This window comes from Canis lupus, chromosome 26 (genome assembly GCF_048164855.1).
Source record: "Canis lupus baileyi chromosome 26, mCanLup2.hap1, whole genome shotgun sequence".
NCBI lineage: Eukaryota > Metazoa > Chordata > Mammalia > Carnivora > Canidae > Canis > Canis lupus.
The window spans coordinates 26,602,679-26,629,456 of NC_132863.1; the positions used below are offsets into that span (position 1 = coordinate 26,602,679).

Below are 26,778 nucleotides of genomic sequence, written 5' to 3' on the forward strand. Positions count from 1 at the left end.
AAAGAATGAGAGACTGCCATGGCTCCCAGGGACGTCACCACTAGCTCTGTGACGCACCCTCAGGGCGTTCCGTAGAGACCAAAGGCTCCTTTATGACGTCAGCAGCCGGGCTCAGCCACAGGGGAGAGGGTTGAATCCGGACTGGGGCCCCGCCGGCTGCACGCAGGGTCCGTGGGGTCCCGGCGGCGCACACCCGCTGAGCGAGAGCCGAGGGCCTTGGCGGCTGCGGCGGCGACTTTGGCGTCCGAGAGAGGGCGCCCCGGGGTCGGGATGCGGCGGAGCCCCCGCCCGGGCTCGGCCACGTCCCCTCACAAGCACACGCCCAACTTCTACAGCGACAACAGCAACAGCTCAGTGAGCGTCACCTCGGGGGACAGCAGCGGGCCCCGGTCAGCTGGACCGGGGCCCGGGGAGCCCGAGGGCAGAAGAGCCCGGGGCTCGAGCTGCGGTGAGCCCGCCTTGAGCGCAGGAGTGTCCGGAGGAACCACATGGGCTGGAAGCTCTCGGCAGAAGCCTGCGCCTCGGAGCCACAATGGGCCGACCGCCTGTGGCGCGGCAACCGTGAGGGGCGGGGCCTCGGGTGCGGGCGGGGTCCAACCCGGGAGAGCTGAGGGAGGGGGCGGGGCCCAAGGGGGCGGTGCTTGGCCCGGAATCGGGACAGAACCTGGGCTCCTCCCGGGGGGCGGGGCCTGCAGGGCAAAGAGGGGAGGCACCAAATACGATTCCCTAAGGGGCGGGACCTCGGTGTGATGGACGGTCCTGGGAAGGGGCGGGGAAATCCTGTGATTGGGCGCCCCTGAGGAGGCGCGGCCTTGCTCTTAGCCTAAGTGGCTTCCAGAGAACTATGGCCGCACCAACATTTGCCTGAAGGCGGGGTCTCGGTTTGGCGAGGGGACTAACGCCTTGACCGAGCATCCCTGAGGGGTGGGCCTCAGAGTGCTGAGAGAGAGCTAGGGTGGGGATGCGGTGGGACCAGTGCCTGCGGCGGCTGCTCCGCTTCTGGGCTGGGGAACCTGCGGCCGGGTCCCGGGGAAAGAGTGGACCTGCACTGCGCAAGGCCCCAATGGCGCCCTTGGGCTCCCGCAGAACCGGCTGGCCCTCCCGTAGTCTCTGAGGAGCAGCTCGACCTTCTCTCGACCCTGGATCTGAGGCAGGAGATGCCTCCACCGCGCGTGTCCAAGAGCTTCTTGAGTATGGGCCAGGCCAGCCGGAACCCCTCTGACCCTCTGGCGCCCCTCTCTGAATTCCAGTTCTCATTTCTGAGAGACCGTTTTCGTTCTGAGCCGGGCCCATGTCAGTCTCCAGCCCCTTCCCTGAGCCCCAACTCATTCTCTTAGCCCACTCCTCTTTTCCCAAGCCCCTCCTGCACCTCGAACCCCACGCTCTCTTCTTCGTCTCTGCCACCTCTAAACGTCCTCTCCTCTCCCCAGGCCTGCTGTTGCAGGTGCTGAGCGTGTTGCTGTCCCTGGTTGGAGACGTGCTGATCGTCGTGTACAGGTCAGAGGGAGGGAATGGGGCGGGGAGCAGGGCCGGACCCGCAGAGGCTCGAGCCCGACTCACACCTGGCTGAGTCATGTTCGCGGGAGTTGGGTCTAGGACCCCGGCGTGGGGCTGTGGGGTTCATTAAGGTCCGCGGCCTCAGTCTCCCTCCGTTCTTCAGGGAGGTTTGTTCCATCCGCTTCCTGCTCACGGCTGTGTCACTGCTGAGCCTCTTTCTGGCAGGTGAGAGGGTGGCGAATCCCCTGGGGCCCCAGCCCTGGATGCTCTGGAGCCGAACCTGGCACATTTTCTCCTATATCCCTCAGCCCACTCAGCGCCTTCAGCTGCTCAGTCCCCTTCAGAGCCCACTAGCCCCTCTCAGGCATAGCAGCCCCCTCCAGCCTTTTCTCTCCTCACTGCCCTTTTATGCCAGGGAAACCCTCTCCCTTGGCTTCCCCTGACACCACCCCTCTTTCCCCAGCACTCTGGTGGGGGCTGCTGTACCTGATCCCTCCTTTGGAGAATGTGAGTCAGGGCGACTGTATGAACTGGAGGTTGTGGGGGTCCCCTGGGTGGGAGGGGGACAGACTGGAGGCTCTAATCCTAAGGAAGGGATATAAACAGATCTCAGGGATTGTGCCCAGAGGTGGTTGGGGGTCTCTGAGAGGTCCTGGCAGGTCAGGGAAGGGGCAGCAGTCCTCAAAAAGAAGGCCCTCAAAAGTCAGGCTGCTCCCAGGCTGATGGGGGAGAAGGAAGTGAGTGGGAGCTGAGCAGTTGTATTTGGTCCCTCCCTTCTTCCAACAGGAACCTAAAGAGATGCTGACTCTAAGGTGAAAGAGGGCACCTGGGGTGGGGAATTAGGGAGCTCAAAGGCGCTTCTGTGGGGGGGGCTTACAAGAAGTGCCCAGGGGGGACAGGGAGCTAGCCACACAGTGCCAACCTCCCGCCTGCAGCGAGTACCATGAGCGCGTACGCTCCCAGGGGCAGCAACTGCAGCAGCTCCAGGCCGAGTTGGATAAACTGCACAAGGAAGTGTCCAGCGTTCGCGCAGCCAACAGCGAGGTGAGCCCTGCAGCCTCCTGTCTTTTCAAAGTGCCACCCCGTGGGCCCGCCCACTGCTCAGTCCAAGGTCCGCCTTGGAAGCCCCTGGTGGAGGCTGGTTCCTTGGGTCCAGAGCGGTAAACCTCGCCCCAGAGCCCCAACTTCGGAATGTCTCCCAGGGCCCACTAAGTCCAACCTAGAGAACCTAGTCCCAGAATTCTGCCCCCCCTATAAACCTGCCTGCAAGCTCGTCCTTCCAGGACCCACCCTCCCTCTTTTCAGAGAGTGGCCAAGCTTGTATTCCAAAGGTTGAATGAAGACTTTGTGAGGAAACCCGACTATGCGCTGAGTTCTGTGGGTAAGACCCAGATAAATGGGAAGAGATGGAGACGTTGACACAGACCTATGCACATGACCAGCCCAAAAAGACCGACTTCAGAGACCCAGCCCCAGCTGTTGGTCAGGCCTGAGAGCCCCTGAATGATTGCTTCTCCCTGCTCCAGGGGCCTCCATCGACCTTGAGAAGACATCACACGATTATGAGGATGCGAACACTGCCTATTTCTGGAATCGCTTCAGCTTCTGGAATTACGCACGGCCGCCAACCGTTATCCTGGAGGTGGGCCTGGAACCTGGATCCCAGAACCAGACCAGGGGCGGAATGCTGGGGAAAGGACCCAACAGATCCCTAAAGGAGGAACTGAGGGCGTGGCACTAGGTGGGGCCCTCCTTGGCAGGGGATGGGCCCGGCTGGAGGCGGGGCCTGGGGGTGCTAGGGACTGGGGCAGTCAACAGAATCTGGTGGGACAGACCTGGGTTTGGACTGGGTGGGGCCGATGAAGGGGTTGAGTTGAGGTCAGGGCTTACCTGAACCAATGCCCACACTGGGGAAGGGCCATAGTGGCTGTCTGTGGGTTCCTAAGATCTACCTGCTCACCTGCAGCCAGATGTATTCCCGGGGAATTGCTGGGCTTTTGAGGGCGACCAGGGCCAGGTGGTGATCCGGCTACCGGGTCGTGTGCAACTAAGCGACATCACCCTGCAGCACCCACCACCCAGTGTGGCACACACCGGAGGAGCCAAAAGCGCCCCCCGCGACTTCGCAGTCTACGTGAGTGGGGCTGAGGCTAAGGAGGTGGGGGATTTAAGTACCAGGCAGTCATGAAAATTGGGGTCAGTCTTTGCTTGCTCATCTATGAAGTGGAGATACTACCAATTGCTTCTCAGGCCTACAAGTTATAATTACAACCATATTCAAACAGTAGGTATGGCTTTATTGAACACTTATTCTGTGCTAAGTACTTTAAACGGATCATCTCCTTGCAATGGGTCAACAACCTATGAAGCGCTATCATTTCCCCCCTCACTGATGAGGAAAGTAATGCTCAGAAAAGCATTATTTGTCAAGGTCACACAGCTAACAACTGGCCAGACGAAACTTTGCAACCTGGTTTCTTGGAGCCTACATTCCACACTACACTATCCTAACACCAAAAAATAAATGAGAGTGTGCATATAATGACTCCACACCATAGTAGGTCCTCATTAAAGTTGCTTTCTCCCTCTTCCACCTCTGCCTCACTGTTCCTCCACTCACTCTTCACCCACCAGGGCCTCCAGGTTGATGACGAGACTGAAGTTTTCTTGGGGAAATTCACCTTCAATGTGGAGAAATCGGAGATTCAGACTTTCCATCTACAGGTGTGTGTCTCTGGGGGTGAGGGTGCCAAAAGAATGGGACAGCAAAGGAAGACTGGGGAGAAAGGCAGCCCTTGGGACAGCAGGCCTTGGCATGATCCATTTGTCTCCCTAGAATGATCCCCCAGCTGCCTTTCCCAAGGTGAAGATCCAGATTCTAAGCAACTGGGGCCACCCTCGTTTCACATGCTTGTATCGGGTCCGAGCCCATGGCATGCGAACTTCGGAGGGGGCAGGGGACAATGCCACAGGGGAACCCCATTAAACATGCTGATTGTTGGAGTAGAGTGCAGGTCTGTGCTGAAAGAAGCTGGATCCGTGCTGGGGGCGGGGGGAGGCCTCTGTCTGCCTTTGGCATATAAGTATGGTGTGTGTGGGGGTCTACTTTCCAGTGCACCCTCTTAATTTTGAGAAGTTCAGATCAATATGATAGCAGCTCACGTTAATGGAGTGTTTACCATGTACAAAAAATGGTGCTCTGGACATTCTACACATTATCTGATCCTTATAATCACAGAGGGGAAAACCGCTCAGGTCAGGAAACGCTCAAGGTCACAGAGCTAATGAAAAACAGTGCCACAGAGGAACCCAAACCTATCTTCCTGTAGAGGCCACCCTCTTTTTTTTTTTTTCTCAAAGATTTATTTATTCGAGAGAGAGAGAGGCAGAGACACAGGCAGAGGGAGAAGCAGGCCCCACGCAGGGAGCCCGACATGGGACTCAATCCTGGGTCTCCAGGATCAGGCCCTGGGCTGAAGGTGGTGCTAAACCGCTGAGCCATTCAGGCTGCCCAAGGCCACCCTCTTTAACTCAGAGCTGCCAGTCAGCCTGAAGCTGTTATTTGTGCAGTTCAATTCCTACCCACAACCTCTGGGACAGTCTCTACAACTTCTGCTAGGTGAAAGTGGAGAGGTTAACTACCCTTTTTCTTTAGGGAAATACTCAAAAACTGAGGAGACTTGAGAACCTCTAGGGAGCATCAGAGTCCAAGTTGATCCAGGTCTGGTAACCCCATCTCAGGCTGTCTTTACTTCTAGGCCCAGCATATGTGGTCTGGTGTTCATTAGTCCCTGCCTTCAGGGAGCCTGACAGGGGAGGGAGGATGCTCCAGGGAAGAGTTCCTTTATTGATCTAATAATAATTCTTTACTTGTAAGAGTCAAAGTAGAACTGAAAGAATAAAAGATGGAGACAGGTATATCAAAAGATTAAGAAGTTCTACCCAAGCAGAGAATAGAAAATGGGGACCAGCCTGAGCAAAGGAACATGTGCCATCTTGGCTATTAGGAATCCTTCCCAGTGTGTTCTTGCATTGGAAGAATATATATATATAAATGATTATGAACAGTGGTTACACCTCTAGAAGTGAAATGCAGGAGTATGTGTGAGGGTGAAATACATACCCATTTATTTAAAATTTCAGGATATTACTTTTATGATTTAAATTACTGAGTGCTCTCAAAGCCTAAGGTCAAAAATATGAACTAATATAGCTTTTCTGGAGGGCAATTTCACAATATGAACCAAAAGACTTAAGACTTTTTATATTCTTTAATCACAGTAATTCCATTTCTAAGAATTAACTCAAAGGATACATCAATGTAATCAAAGATAATACTTTTAAGGATATTCATTACACTGTTGCTTATAAAGAGAAAAGCAGAAATAGTATCTAAAAAGATAAATTATGAAAAAAAGATAAATTATGATACAAAAATAATGTGACCAAAAGAAATGGTACTATTTAAGGGAATGTTTAATGTCATGGGAAGTAATAAATGATATATGGATAATTTCTTAAAAAGCAAGCTAGATTGGTAAGATACTATAAATGAAAAGGCACCAACTCTGGAGAAATATTTTTAACATGTACAAGAACAAAGGTTAAAACACCAACAAAAACCTATCAAGAGCTATTCAGAAGAAATATTTCTCACAAATAAGCACATAGACTATGATACCTAGCCTTCAAAATTAAATATATTCAAACTAAAAGTGAAAAGTTTTTGCCTGTCAAATTAATAGAAAAAGGATTAAAAAAACCCTGTTGTTATGGAGGGCAATTTACAGTATCTATTAAAATGCTAAATATTTATATCCTTTGGTCTAGCATTTCTACTTCTAGAAACAAATCCTTTAAAAATATCGTGGTAAATGCACAGATAAAGGTACAAGGATATTCATTACAGCACTTTGTGATAGAACAAAACTGAAAACTGAAAGGGACTCAAATCTCAGTAAGAGACTGGCTAATAAGCTATAGGACATTCATACACGAACTATATATGCATTAAAAAGAATAAGGTCACCAATAAGTTCTAATGGGTAAGACACCCAAAATATAATAAAAACAAGGTATAATGAGTATATATAATATAATATCCTACTTAGAATAAAAGTCAGACCTAGGAAAGACAAGAACCCTCACCTGCTCTGTTATCTATTTTATACAATATGATCCCATTTTTATAAAATAAATATGTAAAGATTATAAATTTGCATGATGGACTAAAAACTATGCACCAAATATTTTTTTGGTACATGTTTTTTTTTTTTTTTTTTTTTTAAGATCTTATTTATTCATGAGAGACACAGAGAGAGAGGCAGAGACATAGGCAGAGGGAGAAGCAGGTTCCATGCAGGAAGCCCGATGCGGGACTCGATCCTGGAACCCTGGGATCACATCCTAAGTCAAAGGCAAATAGATGCTCAACCGCTGAGCCACCCAGGTGTAGGAGTTTGGATGATGATATTTCTTTTGTATTTTTTCTTTTATAATGAATATACATATTAATTTTCTAGTAAGAAAAAAATTAGCTGCTAAAAGGATTCAGGCTTGTAGCCTATCTTTACGATTAGAACCATCACTGCTCCCTCCTCCAGGAAGTCTAGCATAGCCCTTAAAACTCATCCCTCCCCAGCATGTTCCACCTTGTCTGTATTTCCAGCTCAGCTCTGCCCTATGGCAGGGCAGGCTGAGTATTTGGCTCACATTCAATCTTTTTATTTAAAAAAATAAAAGTATCTCTAGACTTCTGGCCAGGAATATCCTATTTGACTGGGGCTATGATGTCAGAGGTATCCTTCACTCTACAACCTCTAAGGGGGATAAACCGAGGCTCAGAAAAAATAAACATGGCAAATTGCAAATTCCTACTCAAAAGCAGAGAGTGGTGGCAAAACAATGGTCTTCATTGATCTTTATTAAATGAATGACTCCAGGGCAAGCAGGAGGGAATCAAGAGCAACAACAGCAGGAGCAAATATAAAAGTATAAAATGTAAAGTGCAGCACTGGGGAATGTGTGCTTAAGGGGCTCACGCTTACGGAAACCTTGGGGACACAAGGCTGAGGACTAGCCATAGCCTATCCTCTAATGGAACCTAGACCTGAGGGGCCTGTGCAGGACTCTTTGCTGGGGGTGGAAGTGGCTTGAATGGGGCCCAACCTTGGGCCTTGAAGTAGGAGACCAGCTGTGTGGGTACTTCTGCAAGCACAGTTTGTGCCAGTGTCTCCCGAGGGGCCTGCCAGGAGAAGAAGGGCAAGGTCAGTGGCGACCCATAACAGCTTCCCAAAGTCTACATTTCATACCCAAGAAAGGATACAAATACCAACACCCAACCCTGCTGCCCTGGCTTAGATGAATGGTTGAGAGTATCCTCACTCAGAAAGAGGTGGAGGGATAAACTCCCAGATCTGATCTGTTCCCAAGCTTACCCCCACTCACATTTTGGAAGCGGCGGTAGGGCACAAACTGCACTATGTCACGGGCAGCTGCCTCCCCAGAGCGTGTCCGCAGGGGTCCACCGTCAGCATCTAGTTGCTCCATGGCCTCGAAGTCAGCACCACCCACACCCACGATGATCACTGACATGGGCAGGTGGGAGGCACGCACCACAGCCTCACGTGTAGCCTCCACATCTGTCACAGCACCATCAGTCAGCAGCAACAGCACGAAGTATTGCTGAGGATAAGTCCAATCATAAACTAAGGCAGACCTCTAAACACCCTAGCCACACGTTCCCATACTGACAAGAAGCCTCTTGTTATATATTCCTGAAGGGAGCCCTTGACCAAGACCACTACCACCACTACCTCCCATGATCCTCACCGAGGCCGTCCTCTGATATGCAGCCTGGGTTGCCAACCTGGCCACGTGGTTGATAATGGGTGCGAAGTTGGTGGGGCCATAGAGGCGAACTTGGGGCAGGGCTTGGCGGTAAGCATCTACAATGCCCTGGATGCCTAGAAAAGGCAGGCAAAAAACAATGTAAAATACTGGGCCTCTCAGGGTTGAGCCAGGCCTGACATAATCCCATCATGGCTGAGGAAATTTGGAAATGTGGGTGTATTTCATCCAATCACTCCTATAACCCAAGGTACTTAACCTTATCCTATAAATGGGAGAATTAAGACCAAAGAGAAGAAGAGCATTTGGCCTAAATCACAACTTGAGTTAAAACTGATTAAGGGGGCTCCCTAAACAAATCTAAGACAGTTGAGCATCAGATTATATAACCCACTTAATAAAATAATGAATTTTAATCCATTTAATAAGAGTCCCTAGATATTAAATAATTAATGGGAAAGAAGAGGAAGCTCTTCCTTAATGTAAGGAGGAGGAATTACAAATTCATTTGACAATCAGAGATAAATGATTCAGACAAAGATCATCAACGGGTGCTAAAACTATAGAGTACTAGTTGATGAGTAACTGGATATTTACATAGCCTCAAAGTACATTCCCAAAAGGTACTCGTTAATTACAAATAATGGAAAAACCTGGTAGACTCTATGACTCTACTTTAGCCAAGTGATCAAAGTTAACATCACTGGTAATAGGATAAATCAACATCAGGGCCTCCTGACATAGTGTACTGAGGGAACACATAGCATCGCTTCTGTAATATGCCCACCAAAAGTGCATTATCTGAATCTAATTATAAAGAAAAATCAGGTAAATCCAAACTGAAGGACATTCTACAAATTATCTAGCCTGTAATCTTAAAAAAAAAACAAAAAACAAAAAAAAAAACAGTATCATGAAAGACATGAAGAACTCTGGGAGACAAAATAAATGAATGCACTGTGTGATCTGAGATTTTCTTTTACTGTAAAAGACAACTGGCAAAACTTGAATAAATTCTAGATTGGATAATAGTATTGATGTTAATTTCCTGATTTTGAAAATTGTACTGTAGTTACATAAGAAAATGTCTTTGATTTTAGGAAACATACACTGAAGTATTTAAGGGATGAAGGGTGCAAAGTTGATGAGGCCACAGAGGCAAACTTGGGGCACGGCTTACTCATAATTCTCAAACATTTCAGGAAAAAAAATCTGTATACACACACACATATACATGTACACAGATACAGATATACAACCATATCTATATGCATGGGGGGGGCAGGGAAGGAGAGGAAGACACAGAAAATCTGAGTGACAAAGAGAGAATAACAAAGCAAATGTGGTAAAATGTTTGTTTGGGGAATCTGGGTGAAGGTGAATAGCCGTTGTGACCCAGGCCCTGATTGCTGAGCTCTACTGATCTAAACCCCCTATAACTACTCTTGTAACTTTTCTCTAAATCTGAACTCGTGTCAAAAACCCAGGTCAGGTCAAATTTTCCCCTTTGGTTTGTTGCCTACATGGGGGTACTAGGAAGTCAAGAGGTTTGGCCTACTCTAGACAAAAGAGCTTGGGCAAAAATCACGCTGAAAAGAGCTGCACCAAGGCTTCCACTAATGCCTAGACAGGTACCAGTGAGCTTCCAGGCAACAGCTACCATTTCTTAGAGGGTGCTTAGTATATGCCAGGCTCATGCTTCAACGTTTATATGTATCCTCTCCTTATATATTCAATATCCTACAATATTTATTGTTTTTATGAAGCCAAAGTACATGGGTCCCAAGTCATGTGGTTTTAGAAAGATGCAAGATAAAGATTTGAGATCTAGATTTGAGTCCAGAGATCCAGCTCTAAAATCCACTCCTCTGGACAACAGAATCAGATATCTGCTCCATTAGTCATTACCCCCACCCCACACTCCCTTGTCTGCATAGATTTGGCCTTCCAGGTACAGACATCTGCCTTGTGGTGGAGGCTGGAGGAACTCACCTGTGCAGTAGGGGTTACTGGGGTTGAAGTTCAAGGCAAATTCATGGGAGACCTAAGGGCAAGAATGAAAATGAAGTTCTTCCCCATGACCATCTATGTGCAAAGAAAAAGGACAGTACAGTATATACCAAGCATTATAGAGGAGCTATGTAGTTCTGAACACTTTTTGTATGCATGCCTGTAGGGATACATCCCTGCATCTCCACATAAAGCTGGGTGACAGCAAGTCAACCACAAGCCCCCAAATCAGGACCCTGACAGTGAAAGGAGTTAGAGAGGTAAAAAGAGTGCTCACCTGCCAATCAGGAGGTACCTGGGCCCCAAATCCAAATGCTGGGAACAGCTTGTCCCTATGGGAAGACAGGGAGTTGGGAGACAGGGGGACTGTGAGCCCAGAGGCTGAAGCAACTGTGGGGAGGGTGATGGGCAAGAGAACAAGTTACTCACGAGTCATAGTCCTGGATCACGCTGCCCACACTCCACAGTGCTGTCAGGTATTCATTGACCCCTGATGGGCTCAGGTAGTGCAGGGAGTCCGGGGAGGAAGGGTCTCCATTGGAGCCCGTGAAGTCCATGCCTACCTAGGAGGAGAGGAGGAGCGGAGCTGAAGGCCACTTTGTGACCCAGATCTGTTCTCTTGCCCCCGATAAAGCAACTTACAGTGAAGTTGATTTGACAGCCTCCCATCACATAGTCCAGGAATGAATATTGTGTTTCTACCTGCAGATGAAACCAGGATCATGGCTGAGATGAAGGGGTTGGGGCCATGGAACACAGGGGTCAGAGCCTGGGTCACATGGATTATTGCCTCACCTGGCAAATCTTGACACGAACAGTCCCAGAGTTCTTGTAGCTTTTCTTTTTCTGCTGTTTCTCAGGGTGGATGCATTCAAACTCAACCTGGTGAGAAAAGAAAAACTAGAGTAGGAAACTCCCAGGCTATCAGCCAGGACTGGCCTGCCTTCCCTCCCTCTCTCCCTGGGGCTGCAGTCCTTTAGGCCCACCTCAACACCCCTGAGCAGGGCTGGCACTCACCGGAACTGCTTGCAGTTGGGCCAAGCTGGTGTAGAAGGTACCAATGAGATCGTGTGAACCATCACTGTCATAATCGGAGCATCGCACCTGTGGGTGGGTGGAGGGGGAGGGTGTGTGTATGTGTATACAGAGACCAGAGGTGAGGTGGGGGGGCAGGTGAGAATAAATCCCTCCCCAGGCTCTCTGCCCCTGCTCTGTCCATTGAGAAAGCAAACTCCTCACCTGGATGGGTGTGCTGGGGTCTCCCCCACAGAAATGCTGAAGGGGAACAGAGAAGCGCTTCCATGTAGGGTTCAAGTTGTTCTTGATTACCTAAAGGTGGAGCGCAAGGCTTCTAGTGAGCTCTGGGCTGACATATGGGGAGCTGTCATCCTTCTTTATCCATATGCAGTCTTTCTCCCTGTTCCAAACCTTGGTAATCACAAGCCCCAGGAAAGTCTCTCCTACCCCACTCCACCCAGTCCCAAGGGTCTCACACCTCAGATCTGTAGGCCAGGTGCCATTTCCCATCACCCTGACGGAAGAACTCCAAGAATGGATCCGATTTCCCCAGGAAGTCCTGTCAATGCCACAGAGACCACAGTATGACTCAAGGAGGGACAACCATTTTGCTAGTCCCCACCCTTACCCCCCAACACACCATCCTTGTCCCAATTCTTAAACCTCCAGGGCTTCCTTCCAGACACACCTTCTTATCTAGATTTCTGGCCTCCACCTCCATGGTCACTACATGACTATCCTTCATCTCTTGAGCAGATACCTAAGAAGGGGAGTCATGAGACTGTATCACCTCATGAATTCCTCATTGATGTAAACCCCGCTCCCCCACAGGTTGTTCCTTACCGTGATGGTCCCCCGCCCAGCAGGTTTTCCAGGCTTCAGCATCAAGGGTAGAGTTATTATGTGGCTGGACACAATCTGGGGCAGAGCAGGGGTGGGTGGGGGAGCAAAATCTCAGGCAGGGTTGTCTTGCTTGACCCCCCACCTCCACATTCCAGACAGTCTGGGCTGTTAGGACTCTTACTGAACATGTGTCTAAAGGATTTTTATCCCAAACCCTACATACCTGTCCTAGGGAACACTCAGCCCCTCCTAGGAAGTCATCATCCCCCAGCTCAGGTGTCTTGTTGTCTATGTCATAGATGCCAAATCGGAGCTTCTGGACTGTTTCAAAGTGGTACTCAAGCTGCAGAGTCTTAGAGAATTCAGGGCTTGAGCAGTTCCGTACTCGCTCAGTTCGGCCAAGCTGTGGGCAGAGGCCAACAGCATCACAGTCACACACTCTCCACCCCCAAAAGAGTCCTAGCCTTCCTCCACAACTTTATCTCCATTCTCACCTCAGCCCAGCTGCCCCCTCCCACATCCTGTAAAAGGACGCAGAGTGGGTCAGACTTGGAGGCGATGTCCTTGTCAATGAGGTGGTCACAGGAAATGGATAGCTGAACCAAGGTCACGCAGTGGGCCATCTGGGAAAAAAGGACCTGAGTCAAGCACTGAGGAACCTTCTCCACCCTTCCCTGACTATAGGTCCCAGCTTGGGAAGGCCAGCAGGCTTCACCCAGGCAGGGCTGAACCTGTATCCAGCTCTAGGACACCTAAGGAAGAGAAGGCCCTTAGAGTCTCCATACTCCTCTAATTCCCTTAGGGTGAGCTCAATGGGACAGGACACGGTGAGTACAACCAACCCTGGTATGATGGGAAGATGCAGAAAAAGTATACTGGCCTTCATCAACAACTCTGAGCCCAAATTGGACCTCACCCTAAATTCCCTATGTTCTCTAGATCCAGAATCCAACCCTCATCTCCAATGAATCCCACTCTAACCCTTTACTGGCTCCAAATCAGATCCTAATCAAAGTTTCAATACCAACACAACCATGATCCAGATACAACTCCCCAAAAAGTTTCTTCCTCCAATGATTTCTCACTAACTCTCAGGCATTGCATCCTGAGGTGGTATTAGGATACCCCCTAATAATTCTCCTAGCAGGTAATCAGTTCCTCATTGCCAGCTCCTCACTAGCCTCACTGTTACTACCCAGTCCAAGCCATCATCATTTCTCACTGGGTTTATCACATTAGCCTCTTTAACTGGTCTCCCTTATCCTATACCATCCCTACCTCCATCCCATCCTCACACCAACAGACTATTTCCAATACAACAAACAGGGCGATCCTGTTAAAATGTTAAGTCAGGTTATGTTACATCTCTGCCAAACCCTCTAATGATTTCCAATTAGAAAAAATCCAAACTCTACCATGGTCTCCAAAGTCTTGAAAGATCTAGATCTCTCTAACTTGATTTCCTAATAACACCTCTCTTGCTCACTCCATTCTGAACACACCGGTCTGCTTGCCTGCCATTGCTCAAATAAACTTGTTTCTTCCCTCGTATTATTCACATGGCTTGCTGTGTCCTCACTCCCTTCTAGGTCTTTATTCAAAAATCATCTTCTCTATTATTAAGAAAAAGGCTCTCCTTTTCTAAGTACTTAATATTTCAACTCTACTAACATCACATACTCCTTTCTTGCCTTTTCTCGTTAGCACTTATCATTCTCTAATATATAATCTCTGTTCCCCACTATATAGGGAATGTAAACGGGAGGGAAGGGATATTTGTCTGCTCTGTTCATCGCTCTATCCCAAGCACCTAGATAATAAATATTTGCTGAATGAAATCCAAAAGGCCATCTCCAGCCTTAGCTCCCAGCCCACCATCTCCAAAGTGATTGGCAATCAAGGAACACCAATTTCAATGCACCCATTTCCTTGGCTGAAATACTATCTTCTTGCATGGATCACCATGATTCTCTTGTAACCCCTCTTCCTACAGTCCCCATAACAATTATCCTGACTCCTTATTATCCGTGTCTCTGATGACCCATACACCTGCAGAACGTCTGTAGCAAATGTACAGATGACATCAGATCTCTCACCCAGCTTAACTCAGCCACTCCAGGTTTCCCAGCACTATACCCCAGCCTTAGCTTCCCCTAAACCGACCCTCAATCCTTCCCCCAACCTAGCCCACAGTTAGCGCTGTTCCTCATGGTCTTGGTGCCTCATGGTCTCCACCTGGAGTGCTATTATCAACCAATGCTGGAATGACTCTTACACTTTGACATACATACTGCCTGTTCATAGTACCTCAGTCTCTGCTTGAAAGCATCCGATGATGGAAAACCCACCACTCTAATCCATTTAGACAATCTTGCTCCATAAAGTCCCACTGAAACTAACTCACGTCTGTTGAATTCTCATTTCTACATATTTGTCCTATTTCTCCCCAGTTTAAACTTCTACAAGGAAAGCCCTATTCCAGCTCCCTCTGAGAACCCATCTGACAGCTGGAAACGGTGAAATCCCCAGCCAAAATCCAGAAAAACAGCTCCAGTGTTTTTTTTTTTTTTTTTTTTATTTTAATGTTGCTCCTAGAATGTGTCTTGTAGACTCTGACCAGTCTGATCATCCCTCTTTGGAAGTTCCCTAAGAACAGATCAGAGAAGAACACATACTCCCAAAGGAGTGGGACCACAACTTCTACAAGTCACATTTTGACTCCATGCTTCTCACTTCATATGTTCTCTGAGGCAGTGTTTCCACAGAATAAAGAATGCTCATATCACTACTGCTGAGAATAGTAAAACCCCTGAGGCTGCTTGAAGATCTATTGTGTACTATGTAAACTATGTTACATTAAAACAATGGAATGCTGAGCAGTAGGTAAAATTCAAGGGAGAACTATATTACATTGGTATTATATGGAAAAAATAAAGTTGCAAAGAATGGTAAGAAAAGTATGACTCCACCTGAAACTTCAACTGTATGTATATATACACTGGATTTGAATACATACACAAAATAAATACACGGAAAACAGAAGGTACACCAAAAAATGCAAAGGTACACCTAATGGAAGCAGAATGAAGGTGAGGATTTTATAATCTCAATATACTTCTGCATTGTTTAAATATTTTATAGTTTATTTTGTATTTTTTAAAGGACTTTGTTAGCTTTTTTCCCCAATCCACAACTCAAGTCCTCTTGACTATGCAAAGCCCAAAGCCTATCTCCAGTTCAACAACCCCTACCCAACTTCAGGGTCACAGTTTCTTGCTTCTTCTCTGGCTTCTCATTAGCACTGCCTCAGCTAGTCTTTCTTGTGTCAGCTTCCAGAGTCTCTACCTTAACTAGAAGCCCTGCAAAGCTGCCCATGGCTCTTAGGTTCAGAGCCAAACTCCCCTAGCAAGACTACCTCATGGCACAACCCCAGAGAGCACATCTACACAGAATTCGGTAGTTGTGTAATATGGTAACCCCGCAACCCTAATTCAACCTTCAAAGCCCTTCCCAGTTTGCTCTTCCTCCTGCTATCCCACCACCCAACCAACTAGTCATCCAAAGCTATTTCTGGTTACACCCACACACATGCTGATACTTCAGACTTTCCTAACAAATGCCTTGTCATCCAAAGTTCTGCTATGACATTATTCCTTTATGAAGCCTGACCCACATTCTTCAAGTAAAATTTATTCTCTCTCCTCTGAAAGATTACATGGTTTCCCAATCATTTTCCTGCAAATACACACAAGATACTTCTGTGTTTATTAGCAAAACAGAAACTAGACCATACCATTTCTCTGCTTAAAACTCTGGAATGGCATCCCAAAAGACTCAAAGTCCAAAGTTCTTTACCACAGTCTACAAGACTTCTCAGCAAGACCTGATAGTTATCTAACTAATCAATCTAGCCACACAAGTATGTTGCAGCCAGGTTTCATTTCTGACCCACATACACACATCAATCTCATTCCCTGTATCAGAGCTTTTGTGCTATCTTCATCCATAGATACCGAAGAAAATAGCTGTATTAGAGTAGGAACCATGTCTGGTTTGCCTAATCTATCTCCAGTACCTACAATGGTACGTACCCTATAGTAGGTACTCAGTAAATTAAATATTAGTGATTTAACACTGAAACTACCATATCAAAATTTTGGCTTTTGTCTACCTTCATGATCTATGGGCTCTTCGGAACTAGGGCTGGGTATTATTTCTGTATCCCTAATACCAGTGCTTAATATATAGTCAGTACCTACAACTATTGCTGAATAAATGGAACATGTGCTTTTTTGCTCAACTCAAACTTCCAGGCCTTTCCATTTAAAATATGTCCAGAAGTAAATCTTCTCTATCCTGATTTTGTACAACTGAGCTTTAAAATTGAAATGCAAGGGCAGCCCCGGTGGCGCAGCGGTTTAGCGCCGCCTGCAACCCATGGGGTGATCCTGGAGACCCTGGATCGAGTTCCACATCGGGCTCCCTGCATGGAGCCTGCTTCTCCCTCTGCCTGTGTCTCTGCATCTCTCTCTCTCTCTGTGTGTCTCTATGAATAAATAAATAAAATCTTTAAAAAAAATTGAAATGCAAGACTCCTGGACTCAATATTAAGTGACAATTTAAAATTGGGCAAAAAATTTGATCAGATATAAAAGAAAATATATGAATTGGAAATATGCAAAGGAAGAGTAGACATCATGGAAATGCAAATTAAAACCACACTATTCCAGATCCACCACAATCGTCAGAAGTAGAAAAATGGACGTCAAATGTTGGCAAGGAAATGGAAATCTCATACATTGTTAGTGAAAGCATTAAATATACCACTTTGGAGATGGCCTAGCAGCTTATTAGAAAACCAAACACACACACACATACACACACACACACACACACACACACAAATAGAAAACCAAACACACATCTAGTCCAAGAGCAATTCTACTCCTAGATTTTCATCCAAAAGAAAACATTATGTCCACAAAAAGATTTATATAAGAATGTTCATAGCAGCTTTATTCATAATAGCCAAAAATTTGTAACAGCTCAAGTGTCCATCATTATGAGAATGAATAAACCATAGTTATACATGTAATAGAAAACTACTTGGTAACAAAAAGAAACAAACTATTAGTATCTACAACATGGATGAATCTGAAACATAAAATACATAGATTCCACTTATAAAGTTTTAAGACAGGCAAAACTAATCTGTAATGAAAAAAATTCAGAATACTCCCATGTCCCCCAGGGGAGAGGCAGGTATCAACTGAGAAGCAGCAGACTCAAAGCGGAATAGAAAAGTTCCTTATCTCGATAGGAATGTAAGTCACAAATGTATTTTTCATCTAATGGTACACTTAAGGTGTAAACAATCTTATTGTATGTAAACATTACCACACCCTCCTCAAAACTTTATAAGAAATAATGAATGCAAGACATATTGAAATATTTATGGTGAAGTGTGATGTTTGCAATTTCTTTGAAATGCACCAAAAGAATAAAATGTTATGTTTAACAGATATGTGGTAAAACAAATACAGGAACATTTAAATTGTAGAATCTAAATGGTAGATATATGGATATTTCTTATATAATTATTCAACTTTTCTGTATGCTCAAAGTTTTCACAATAAAATGCTGGGGGAAAACTATGTGGACTCACAGTGGAGAACTCCAGGTTTATCCCCGATACTTCATTGAGAATTACAAAAGTATTACCAGTAATTATCTGTGGTGGTGAGGTTACAGGCAACAACTGGAACTGCTGCCTTTTTGCTCACTCCATGACTTCTCAAAGATCCCAGATAGGTTTTTGATCTGGGGCAGACACATTGGCAGTAGGCCAGGTGCTTCTTCTAGTGCTAGGCCTCGATTTCTGTAGATTAGAATATTCCTTCCTAATCTATTACCATGTCCACCCTTTCCCCAGGACTGATCCCATTCTATCCTTTTTCAGGTTCTTCTCTGACCAGACTAAAACCTCAACCAGAATGTTGGGGGCCTGCCTACATGTGCACATGGGACTGGATTCCATTTCTAAGAGACCAGAGCTTCTTGTGCTACCAGTTGTCTTTTCCCAATCTCTTGGTTCTCATTGGAATGAGCATTCTGTACAAAGCTTTAAAATGTACACTTTTCTATCCTTTGAGTCATATACCCTTTAAATTATCTAATCCCTGGGATTATTACTCACTCCCAAATCCCGTGGATCTCCTTTAAAATCTATCTCTAGGGACGCCTGGGTGGCTCAGTGGTTGAGCGTCTGCCTTTAGCTCAGGGCGTGATCCTGAAGTCCCAGGATCGAGTCCCACATCAGGCTCCATGCATGAAGCCTGCTTCTCCCTCTGCCTATGTCTCTGCCTCTCTGTGTCTCTCATGAATAAATAAAATCTTAGAAAAATAAAAATAAACTCTCTCTAAGCCTACCTCTGTTTAGAAATCTTAACATAGGGCAGCCCCAGTGGCTCAGTGGTTTAGCGCCGCCTTCAGCCCGGGGCGTGATCCTAGAGATGCAGGATCGAGTCCCACGTCGAGTCCCTTCCTGTATGGAGCCTACTTCTCCTTCTGCCTGTGTCTCTGCCTCTCCCTCTGTGTGTCTCTAATGAATAAATAAAATCTTAAAAAAAATAATAATAATTAAAATTTCTAGTTTGTGCCACTTTCCTATACTATATCCTTTGAACAGCTACAACCTTATGCCAGACTCATTTACTTTTCATCTAGTGCCAGTATAATTAATCTCCTGGAACTTTCAGTTTCCTCTATAGGATTTGAATTTTACAAAAGCATATTAAATAACACATTTAAGTGAGTAAATAAAAGTCTCAGAAATTTGCTCATTTATATTTTTAAGAGAGGTCCAGCTAATATTTGCCAGGTCTTTGTGCACTCTCTTCTGAACCAGCATATCTTGCCTGATGTCTACAACAGTCTCCTAACTGATCTCATTTCCATTCTCAGTTCAACAAAGTCAGAGACCTTCCCTAACTCCAACCTAACATTAAACCCAGCTTCTCATAAACCTATCAAAATATGTAACCTGTTTACTTACTTATCTATTACTTCTAGTAACTATAAATCCAACAAGAGAAGGGATCAGATCTGTCTTGCTCCTATCCTAGTGACTCACACATAGCAGGTGCTTTGTTAAGTGTTTGTTGAATTAATGCTAGGAAAGGACTGATAATCCAAGGATCCTCAGAAATGACCCAGATCTAGTCCTAGCCTGCTGCTGAAGCCATCAAGGGAGAAATGAACTTTTTAGGAACACTCACCACAAGACTAGCTTGTTATTTCTATGTACTCCAACACCCCAACCTTTCCATCTGGTGCTAGTGAGGAATTGCAAACAGAAACAACTAAGTATATAGCACCAATGTTTTCTGCCTTTGATTTCTACCACCTGAAGTCTTGTTCCCTTCTGCTCTCCCTTGTAAACTCTTTTTTTTTTTCCATTGTCAGAAATAAAAAGGAACTAGGTGTTCATCTAAATCCAAGTCCTTCAATTCAAAGTGGAGAGGTAAAATGTGATTTAGCTAAGGCCACATACATGGCTAAACAAAATGAAGACCAAAACTCAAATATTCTGACTCCTACTTTGACTAGAACTTTGTACTATAGTCATAACCTTCTTCCCTGAAGAACTCTCCTTCTTATCTCCAACAGCAACGTGATGTAGTGAGCAAGAGTATGGGTTTTGCAGTAAAGTGACCAGGCTCCAAATACTGGCCTTACTTCTCTCCCTAACCACAATGAGATACTACTATACACTCCCACCAGAATGATGTCCTACCTATGTAACAGGCAGATTACTAAGCCTCAGAGTAAAGTGGAGGATATTACCTTTTTGGGAAGATTTATATAATGTATGCAAGGTGCTTCACAGTCTGGAACTATTATTACCAATAAGTGTTACCTATTATTATCCTTCAAGCCTAAATCTCATATGCTCTCTTTTTCCCAGTATCTCCACCACTCAACAATTTCTCTCTCTGGACTACTGTACTCAATCCAAACCAAACTGTATTGTCAGTTTCCAGCTCGTCTGTCTGTAAAATAACATCTTTCGAACAAACACTGCTTCAGCATCTCTTATATTTCACACAGCATAGACCTAAACCACATGATAGCAATGCAAAGCACCTTGAGGGAGCCTTGCAACAGTGTGCTGGAGCAGGCTTGTATGGTTTGCAAGAGACAACTGTTAAATATTAAGTAATTTTGTAAATGAATTTGGTAAAGTTTTAAACCACAAATTGGGCAAATTCTAAAAATTATAGTTCCCCTTCCACAACTACCCGGTTTACCTTTGTTGACAGGGAACCCCACTTTGCCAAGAGAGTAACCTGTCCATTTTCTATGGCATCCCCTCCCCTGTCTTAGAGTCGAACTCTGCTCTTCATAAATCCAAGAAAAGATCTCTTCTCCTGGATCCAATTCAGTGCCACTGGAGCTGAAACTCAGTGGTCTTTCATGCTTAGGTATTACACTACCCTCTTCCCTTCCCAAAAGCGTAACAAAGAAAGGAACCGGAACCAGCCTTCAATCCCATTTCCAGGCCTTGAAGAATAGAGCACCAAAATGTCTGGGTGGCAGGATCACTCCTTCAACGAACCAAAGCCATGCTCACACTCCTGTTGCCTACCTTGACACGCTGGAGCAGCTCAGATGCTCGATCAAGTCTTGAAAACCAATTAGGAAATTTTCCACAGGCTTCCAATGGGCAGAACACCACCCACGAAATACTCGTTTTCCCTTCAGATTGAAAAGATGAACTATGCCAATCACCACTATTTCTTTCCTTCTCTGCCTCCTCAAGGACATGGATAAGGTTGTCAGTCTTTCTTTACCCCTGTTTCTCCCTCTATAACTCAGAGACTCCCCAAATTTAAGTTAGCAGTCCCAAACAACACAGTCCTCATAGGTCACGAACTGAACCAAATATATAAATCCTTACTATAAAGCTGTACTTACTTATTTATTCATACACATGACTACAGGCTACAAAAATTGTTTAAAACTATAATTTTAAAGAATAATTTGGTTTAGATCCATCTAAGAGTCTGGCTACCACTGTATTTGGGAATACTCTAAAGCTTAAAATGTGAATGTCACACAAAAAGTGCGAAGTAGGAAAGTACGGTACATAAATGGTCAGTTTCCCATCCTGCTGTATTCAATGAAGGTAAAAAATGTCTGGAAGTCAAACTACAACATCCTCAAAAGACTTACTCAAAGTTGAACAAATACAACCTGTGTCCAAGTCTTCAAAGAGAAATCTAGCTTAGGAACCAATTGGATTTGGGGAAAGCAGCAAACTGAGGAAGAACACATGGCCTTCAAGCATGGTAGGACCATACTGGAGTGGGAGTTTTTCTCTACCCTAGGACTCTGAATGTGTTTACACGAAGCCTCCACCTGCCTACTTCGAAATAAACACTGGCATATTGGAACAATACCAGAATCCCTTCCCCAGCAGGCCCCAGACCCAAAAGAAGAGTGCTGCCAGTGGCCTCCCCCATTTTCTCCCAAAAGTCCGAGAGAGGCAATGGTTGAAGGTGCTCTGCCTCTAGAATCATGCAGGCAGCCTATGATTGAATAATCTCTGCTTACTCTTACTATTAATGAGACTTTAAGCAAGTCTTTGCTTCTCTTCCCCTGGACTTCCCCACTTCTAAGATGGGGAAGATAATAGTGTCAACTTTACAGAGTTATCATGAGGATGAAATAAGGCCAACCATGCAAAGTACCCCCTGCCTGACACTAACAGAGTAATTGCTCAATAATGTGTTAAATGCTCTTCTCAGTAATCATAAATGGATCTTTTTGTGGTACCATTTTCTACTTGTTGGTTTATGAGACAACCAAGAAAAATGTCAGGTCTATCTGCTCTAGAGGACCCAACTGGCAGAAATGAAGACCCTACTTTTCTCTCCTAATGAAATTCTCAAACTTCAGTGTGAGACTGTCATCACACTCAGAAAAAGCATCAGAGCAGTAACTAGACCAAAATTTTGAGTTCCACTGGCTTTTCTGTAGTTTAAGGTTCCAATTACCTATAAACTTCCATAAAGAATCAATTGTCTGGGTTTACAGAATCATAGAAGCTTAAAATCGGGCATAATGAGATCTATTTTAATCTCATTGTGTAAAACACTGAGACCAGAGAAAGGAAATGACTAGTCCTGGGTCATATACTAACTAATGAACTACAACTCTGAGAATATGATTTGTTCCATCCACTTTAGCAGCAGCTCAGATTTTGTAATCCAGTCCAATCTGAAATGCACCTGGCCACTCCACATGAGCAGTGAGGCTCATGTGGCCTCTTTCCATGGCCTACACCAACTAGCTTTATACTAGATGGAAATAATTCTGCATCTACCACATGTTGCCCCTATTTGTCTGTCAGGGCAGAAATAGAGGAACTGATGGACTTCACATGTATAGGACTAGAATTTAAGTTTATTCAAAAGAATAAACACACTGCAAACAAAGTAGAACTTAGCTCAGGAAATTGTGATTTACATCAAAATTTTCAGAGAATAACTACTAGACAGTCTATTCTGCCCACAGTCTGCCCTGCTGGAATCTATATTCCTTTAATCTAACTTATTTTAACAAGACCCTGCCTATTACCTGCAGAGTGTAGAAGACAACAGTACTGATCACCTTCCTGAGCATCTCCAGGGCAAGGATATCAACAAGAGCATATCACACATTCCAGTGTGAAATGTGATCTATGGCATAAAGGAGCCAAGTGAAAAGCAGCAGACCAGAGCCTTGGGACAAGAAATCTACCTACTGTTCATAGTCGGAGTCCCTCTTACTGGAATAGATGCACTTGGGATATAAGGAAGGTCTTAAGATGGGTCGTTCTTCAGAACTTGTTTGTTAGGGAAGTTGAGAAATAAAAGAGGGTTTGAACATAAGGAAATTGCATTACAGACACACGCTGACCTGTCCACTTGTGACTGTAGATGGGGTGAAGGGCAGGGGTTGGCAGGGGGTGGGGAAGATTCTAGTTCTGCTGGATTCTGGTGGATTAGTAATTTTACAATATCTAACACCCAGTTAGCCAGTGAAAGAGGTAACTATAGCAAGTTAACTGCTTTAAAAAAAAGCTGCTAACATAACAAGAAGGGGAAAGGTTAGGAGGAATGCAACAAAATTCAAATACTCATTAGAAACAGCTGAAAGAGGCAGTACAGTGAAAAAACAAATGATAGAGGGTAACTTTCCTTATATTCTAAATCTGTACCACAAGTGGATATTGAGCACTTGAAATATGCTTACTTCAAATCACAATGTGATGTAAAATATACATTTAAAACAGTACCAAAAAATCTCTCAATAATTTTATACAGTGTATACTGAAATAGTTAATATTTCAGACATACTGGGCTAAAATATATTGCTAATTTCACTTATTTCTTTTTACTTTTCTCATAGCTACTAGATAAAGTGACTCTTATTTCTACTGGTCAGTGTTGCCTAACATGGGGATCTCCAAAGATCCGATGGGGAAGAGGAAATTTTCCGTTGCTCTGTGAATCTAGAATTGTGCAGTTCAATACAGGAGCCACTAGCCACATGTGGCTTTTTAAATTTAATAGCAGCTACAGTGGCGGGGTGCCTGGGTGGCTATCAGTTAAGGATCTGACTCTTGCCTTTGGCTCAGGTCATGAACTCAGGGTCATGAGATTTAGCTCCAAGTCCTAGTCTCACTCAGTGTGGAGTCTGCTTGAGATTCTCTCTGCTGCTGCCCCAGCTCATGTGCTCTCTCTCAAAATAAATATTTTAAAAAACAGCAGCTACAGTGGCTAATTAATGTGAATACAGAGGAGAATACTTCCACTGGAAAAAATTCTACTGGAATAGTGCTGTCCTAGAAGAATGAGAAAAGAGGTGGATGTTTTATACAGAAAAACTAAAACTCTATCAAATCAAAGCAAGACTAGAAAATAATGAATTTCAGATAGTGGACTGTGTAAGTGGTGAAATTGATGGGGAAGTTCACTTAATTCTGGAGTATTTATCAATGTCTTATTAGGCCGTTTATTAGTAGTAGTATACGGTAGCTAGTCAAAAGGTCATTAAAAAAAATAAAAAGGTTCTATTCCTCTGGTAGGTCAGGACACCCCTAGTACAACCCTCACTTGCCTGCCTTACTGACCATTCATCAGCTCAGTCACGCCACTCAGGCTACACTATTATGGTACAACTTTAAGAGCTTCCAGGACAAACACCATTTTAGGTAGTGCCACTTTGTTCCCTCACACTATTAAACATTTCATTTTACTAAGTTAACATATTGTGTTACCAAAAACCTGTTAGAGATCATTCCTTCCCTCAGCTTACACACAAGGCTTCCATTATACTTGTTTCAGTCTGACAATTTAGCAACTGGCCGGGAAACCCTTATCCATTCAGTTCCTGTAGGACATGAGTGTACCTTGTACATCCACAAGTACAACCAAGCACTTACTTGTACAATTTAAAACCTTAGGTCTTTAAGAAGAGGCATCTTATTTTGATTCCTTTTCTACCACAGCATGGAAGTGCTGGGTTTATGAATATTGTTCAAAAAATTTAGTTAGCCATTACTGCTATGGCTAAGCTGATTATCTACGTGAAACTGTTTTAAAAGCTTGGAGGCAACAGACATTTCCAATTCCAACCTGTCAATTCAGTGGTCATAGAAGCAAAGATAATTGGCAGTTATCTACTTCAGAAAGTAAGAGCTCCATTAGTCTTTCCACTTTAGCCAGATTAATAGCAGAAGAGCTCTGCTGGTCCCATAGGCCCACGCCACAGAAGGAAGTTATATATAAAGGATGTGGCCATCTCTGTACAGCAACACAATATGTGGGGGAGTATAGTGGAGGACGGTATTAACTCACATCCAAGTGGAACAAAAGAAAAATGAAATCAGCAAGAGCACCAGTTAATATGATTTAAGATTCTGTAAGTAGCTGAATTTCTTTACCCTTAAGCCTTCCCCACTCTGCAAGGACTAACAGGTGACTTATGGTAGCACAATGTGGTGGTTATATCCGGCATGTTACACAAAAGCTTAAGTGACAAATCTTATTCACTAATAAAAACTGTGAGTGAATTCACATTCCCCACTCCAAGTTTGGAGGCTAGGCCACATAGATAGCAGTGAGAAACTCACAAGCCCTGGTTACCACCAGACTTACTACTATAAACAGGTAAACTGGCAGCATCAGAATGGAGAGGGAATGAAACACTAAGTAAGGGGCAGCCTGTTTGAATATATATAGCACAGCTCACTCCTTAGAGTGTGTTATGCTTCTTCAACATCTGATTCTGTTCATATTGAATTATGTTCTCTTGCTGGTCATGGCTCTATTTTCCCCCAATCGTCACCTCCTCCTTTTCTCAATATGAAATAGCAAGCCACTGACTGACCAGGAAAAAGGATTTGAAATATTAGCTACCAAAATCAGAATCCAGATGTCTGGTATAGTTGGGATGCCAATTCATTTAACCCTCAACTGGTGTTTCCTTAGTCTCTAGGACTTAACTATCAACATTTTCACTAGAGGAAGGTAAATGGGCCTCTCAGAATTAAAAGATAATGGTTAATGAGATTTTCCCAGCACTATTTCCTGCCCCCAGATTTTTAGAGTGCTGCCCCTCTGCCTTTGGGCTAAAATGCTTTCATCAAGTAGCTTTTTTGCCCCTTCTGGATTCTTCAGTAGTAGAGCAATACGTAGAAAAGTAGTGCCACCTTAGTTGCTTGTTGTTAGTTATGTTGATCCAGAAAAGTAGTCATATTCTAAGATGCTTGTGAGATCCTCTGGCACAAAGTAGCATGAGGCAACAAGAAAAAATCCAAGAACAGCGCAATAAAGAGTAACATTGACATGAACAGGCACCATTAAGAGATAAACTTGCTCATACTGTTGAACAGAAGGGTTTTTCCAGAAAAGTCACTACAGCATCAGAGAACTGTGCCACCACCAGAACACACTCTTTCCAGAACATTTAGATTAAGTCAATGTAATCTATCAGATTTTATACTAAAAAGATGAAACTGAAATCAAGCAAAATTTTTAATTAAAAAGGATAATCAGGGATCCCTGGATGGCGCAGCGGTTTAGCGCCTGCCTTTGGCCCGGGGCGTGATCCTGGAGACCCGGGATCGAATCCCACATCCGGCTCCCGGTGCATGGAGCCTGCTTCTTCCTCTGCCTATGTCTCTGCCTCTCTCTCTCTCTCTCTCTCTCTCTGTGACTATCATAAATAAATTTAAAAAAAAAAAAAAAGGATAATCATAAGTTTGGCCTCTACCATATTGCATAAAAGCTCTACTTTTGGGGGGCAAGGAGAATGGTGGCAATGCACAGAACTGATAAACCATTTCTTGTTGTAAAACACTGGAAAGCAGACAACAATCAATTAAAGTAAGAGTTTTCTCCTGAGCAAGAAAATGAAACATATTATTAGCATACAGTCTATCCTTTTAAAATGGTAAAGGCCATTCTGGATATCTGTAGGCAGCTGATTTCACTCTGTGATTTTTCAAATGCT

At 44.6% G+C, this 26,778-nt stretch overlaps 2 protein-coding genes across 34 annotated transcripts in view; one reads left to right on the forward strand and one right to left on the reverse strand.

The window, feature by feature from the left end:
• The first annotated feature begins 104 nt into the window (after positions 1 to 104).
• Positions 105 to 18,623, forward strand: SPAG4 (sperm associated antigen 4). Of its 22 annotated transcripts, XR_012018532.1 has the most exons (13): positions 122 to 580; positions 1,087 to 1,293; positions 1,431 to 1,497; positions 1,661 to 1,722; positions 1,961 to 2,004; positions 2,284 to 2,309; positions 2,433 to 2,541; positions 2,803 to 2,878; positions 3,024 to 3,139; positions 3,464 to 3,631; positions 4,132 to 4,221; positions 12,901 to 13,043; positions 14,667 to 16,799. XR_012018532.1 is itself a non-coding variant. In XM_072800794.1 (12 exons), exons 1-11 carry the CDS (start codon positions 271 to 273, stop codon positions 13,007 to 13,009), a joined length of 1,206 nt encoding a protein of 401 aa, XP_072656895.1. In that variant the 5' UTR covers positions 107 to 270; the 3' UTR covers positions 13,010 to 13,043; positions 14,667 to 16,799. The 22 variants fall into 22 exon arrangements, 20 of the variants coding, with proteins under 20 accessions (XP_072656894.1, XP_072656890.1, XP_072656901.1 ...); XM_072800794.1 differs by lacking the exon at positions 2,803 to 2,878 and having other exon boundaries at positions 107 to 580; positions 3,566 to 3,631; XR_012018533.1 differs by lacking the exon at positions 3,464 to 3,631 and having other exon boundaries at positions 115 to 580.
• LOC140618390 (RNA-binding protein 12) overlaps positions 7,403 to 26,778 on the reverse strand; it is a 35,721-nt gene continuing 16,345 nt past the window's right edge. For all 12 annotated transcript variants that reach the window (XM_072800777.1, XM_072800774.1, XM_072800772.1 and 9 more), the window contains 15 exons: positions 12,711 to 12,839; positions 12,440 to 12,619; positions 12,217 to 12,291; positions 12,062 to 12,133; positions 11,852 to 11,932; positions 11,596 to 11,685; positions 11,374 to 11,460; positions 11,152 to 11,238; positions 10,999 to 11,058; positions 10,786 to 10,919; positions 10,634 to 10,688; positions 10,339 to 10,390; positions 8,329 to 8,462; positions 7,945 to 8,181; positions 7,403 to 7,741 (listed from right to left, as the gene is read on the reverse strand). In XM_072800777.1, coding sequence (XP_072656878.1) covers positions 7,601 to 7,741; positions 7,945 to 8,181; positions 8,329 to 8,462; positions 10,339 to 10,390; positions 10,634 to 10,688; positions 10,786 to 10,919; positions 10,999 to 11,058; positions 11,152 to 11,238; positions 11,374 to 11,460; positions 11,596 to 11,685; positions 11,852 to 11,932; positions 12,062 to 12,133; positions 12,217 to 12,291; positions 12,440 to 12,619; positions 12,711 to 12,839 — 1,614 coding nt within the window. In that variant the 3' untranslated portion in view covers positions 7,403 to 7,600. The remainder of the gene's footprint in view (positions 7,742 to 7,944; positions 8,182 to 8,328; positions 8,463 to 10,338; positions 10,391 to 10,633; positions 10,689 to 10,785; positions 10,920 to 10,998; positions 11,059 to 11,151; positions 11,239 to 11,373; positions 11,461 to 11,595; positions 11,686 to 11,851; positions 11,933 to 12,061; positions 12,134 to 12,216; positions 12,292 to 12,439; positions 12,620 to 12,710; positions 12,840 to 26,778) is intronic.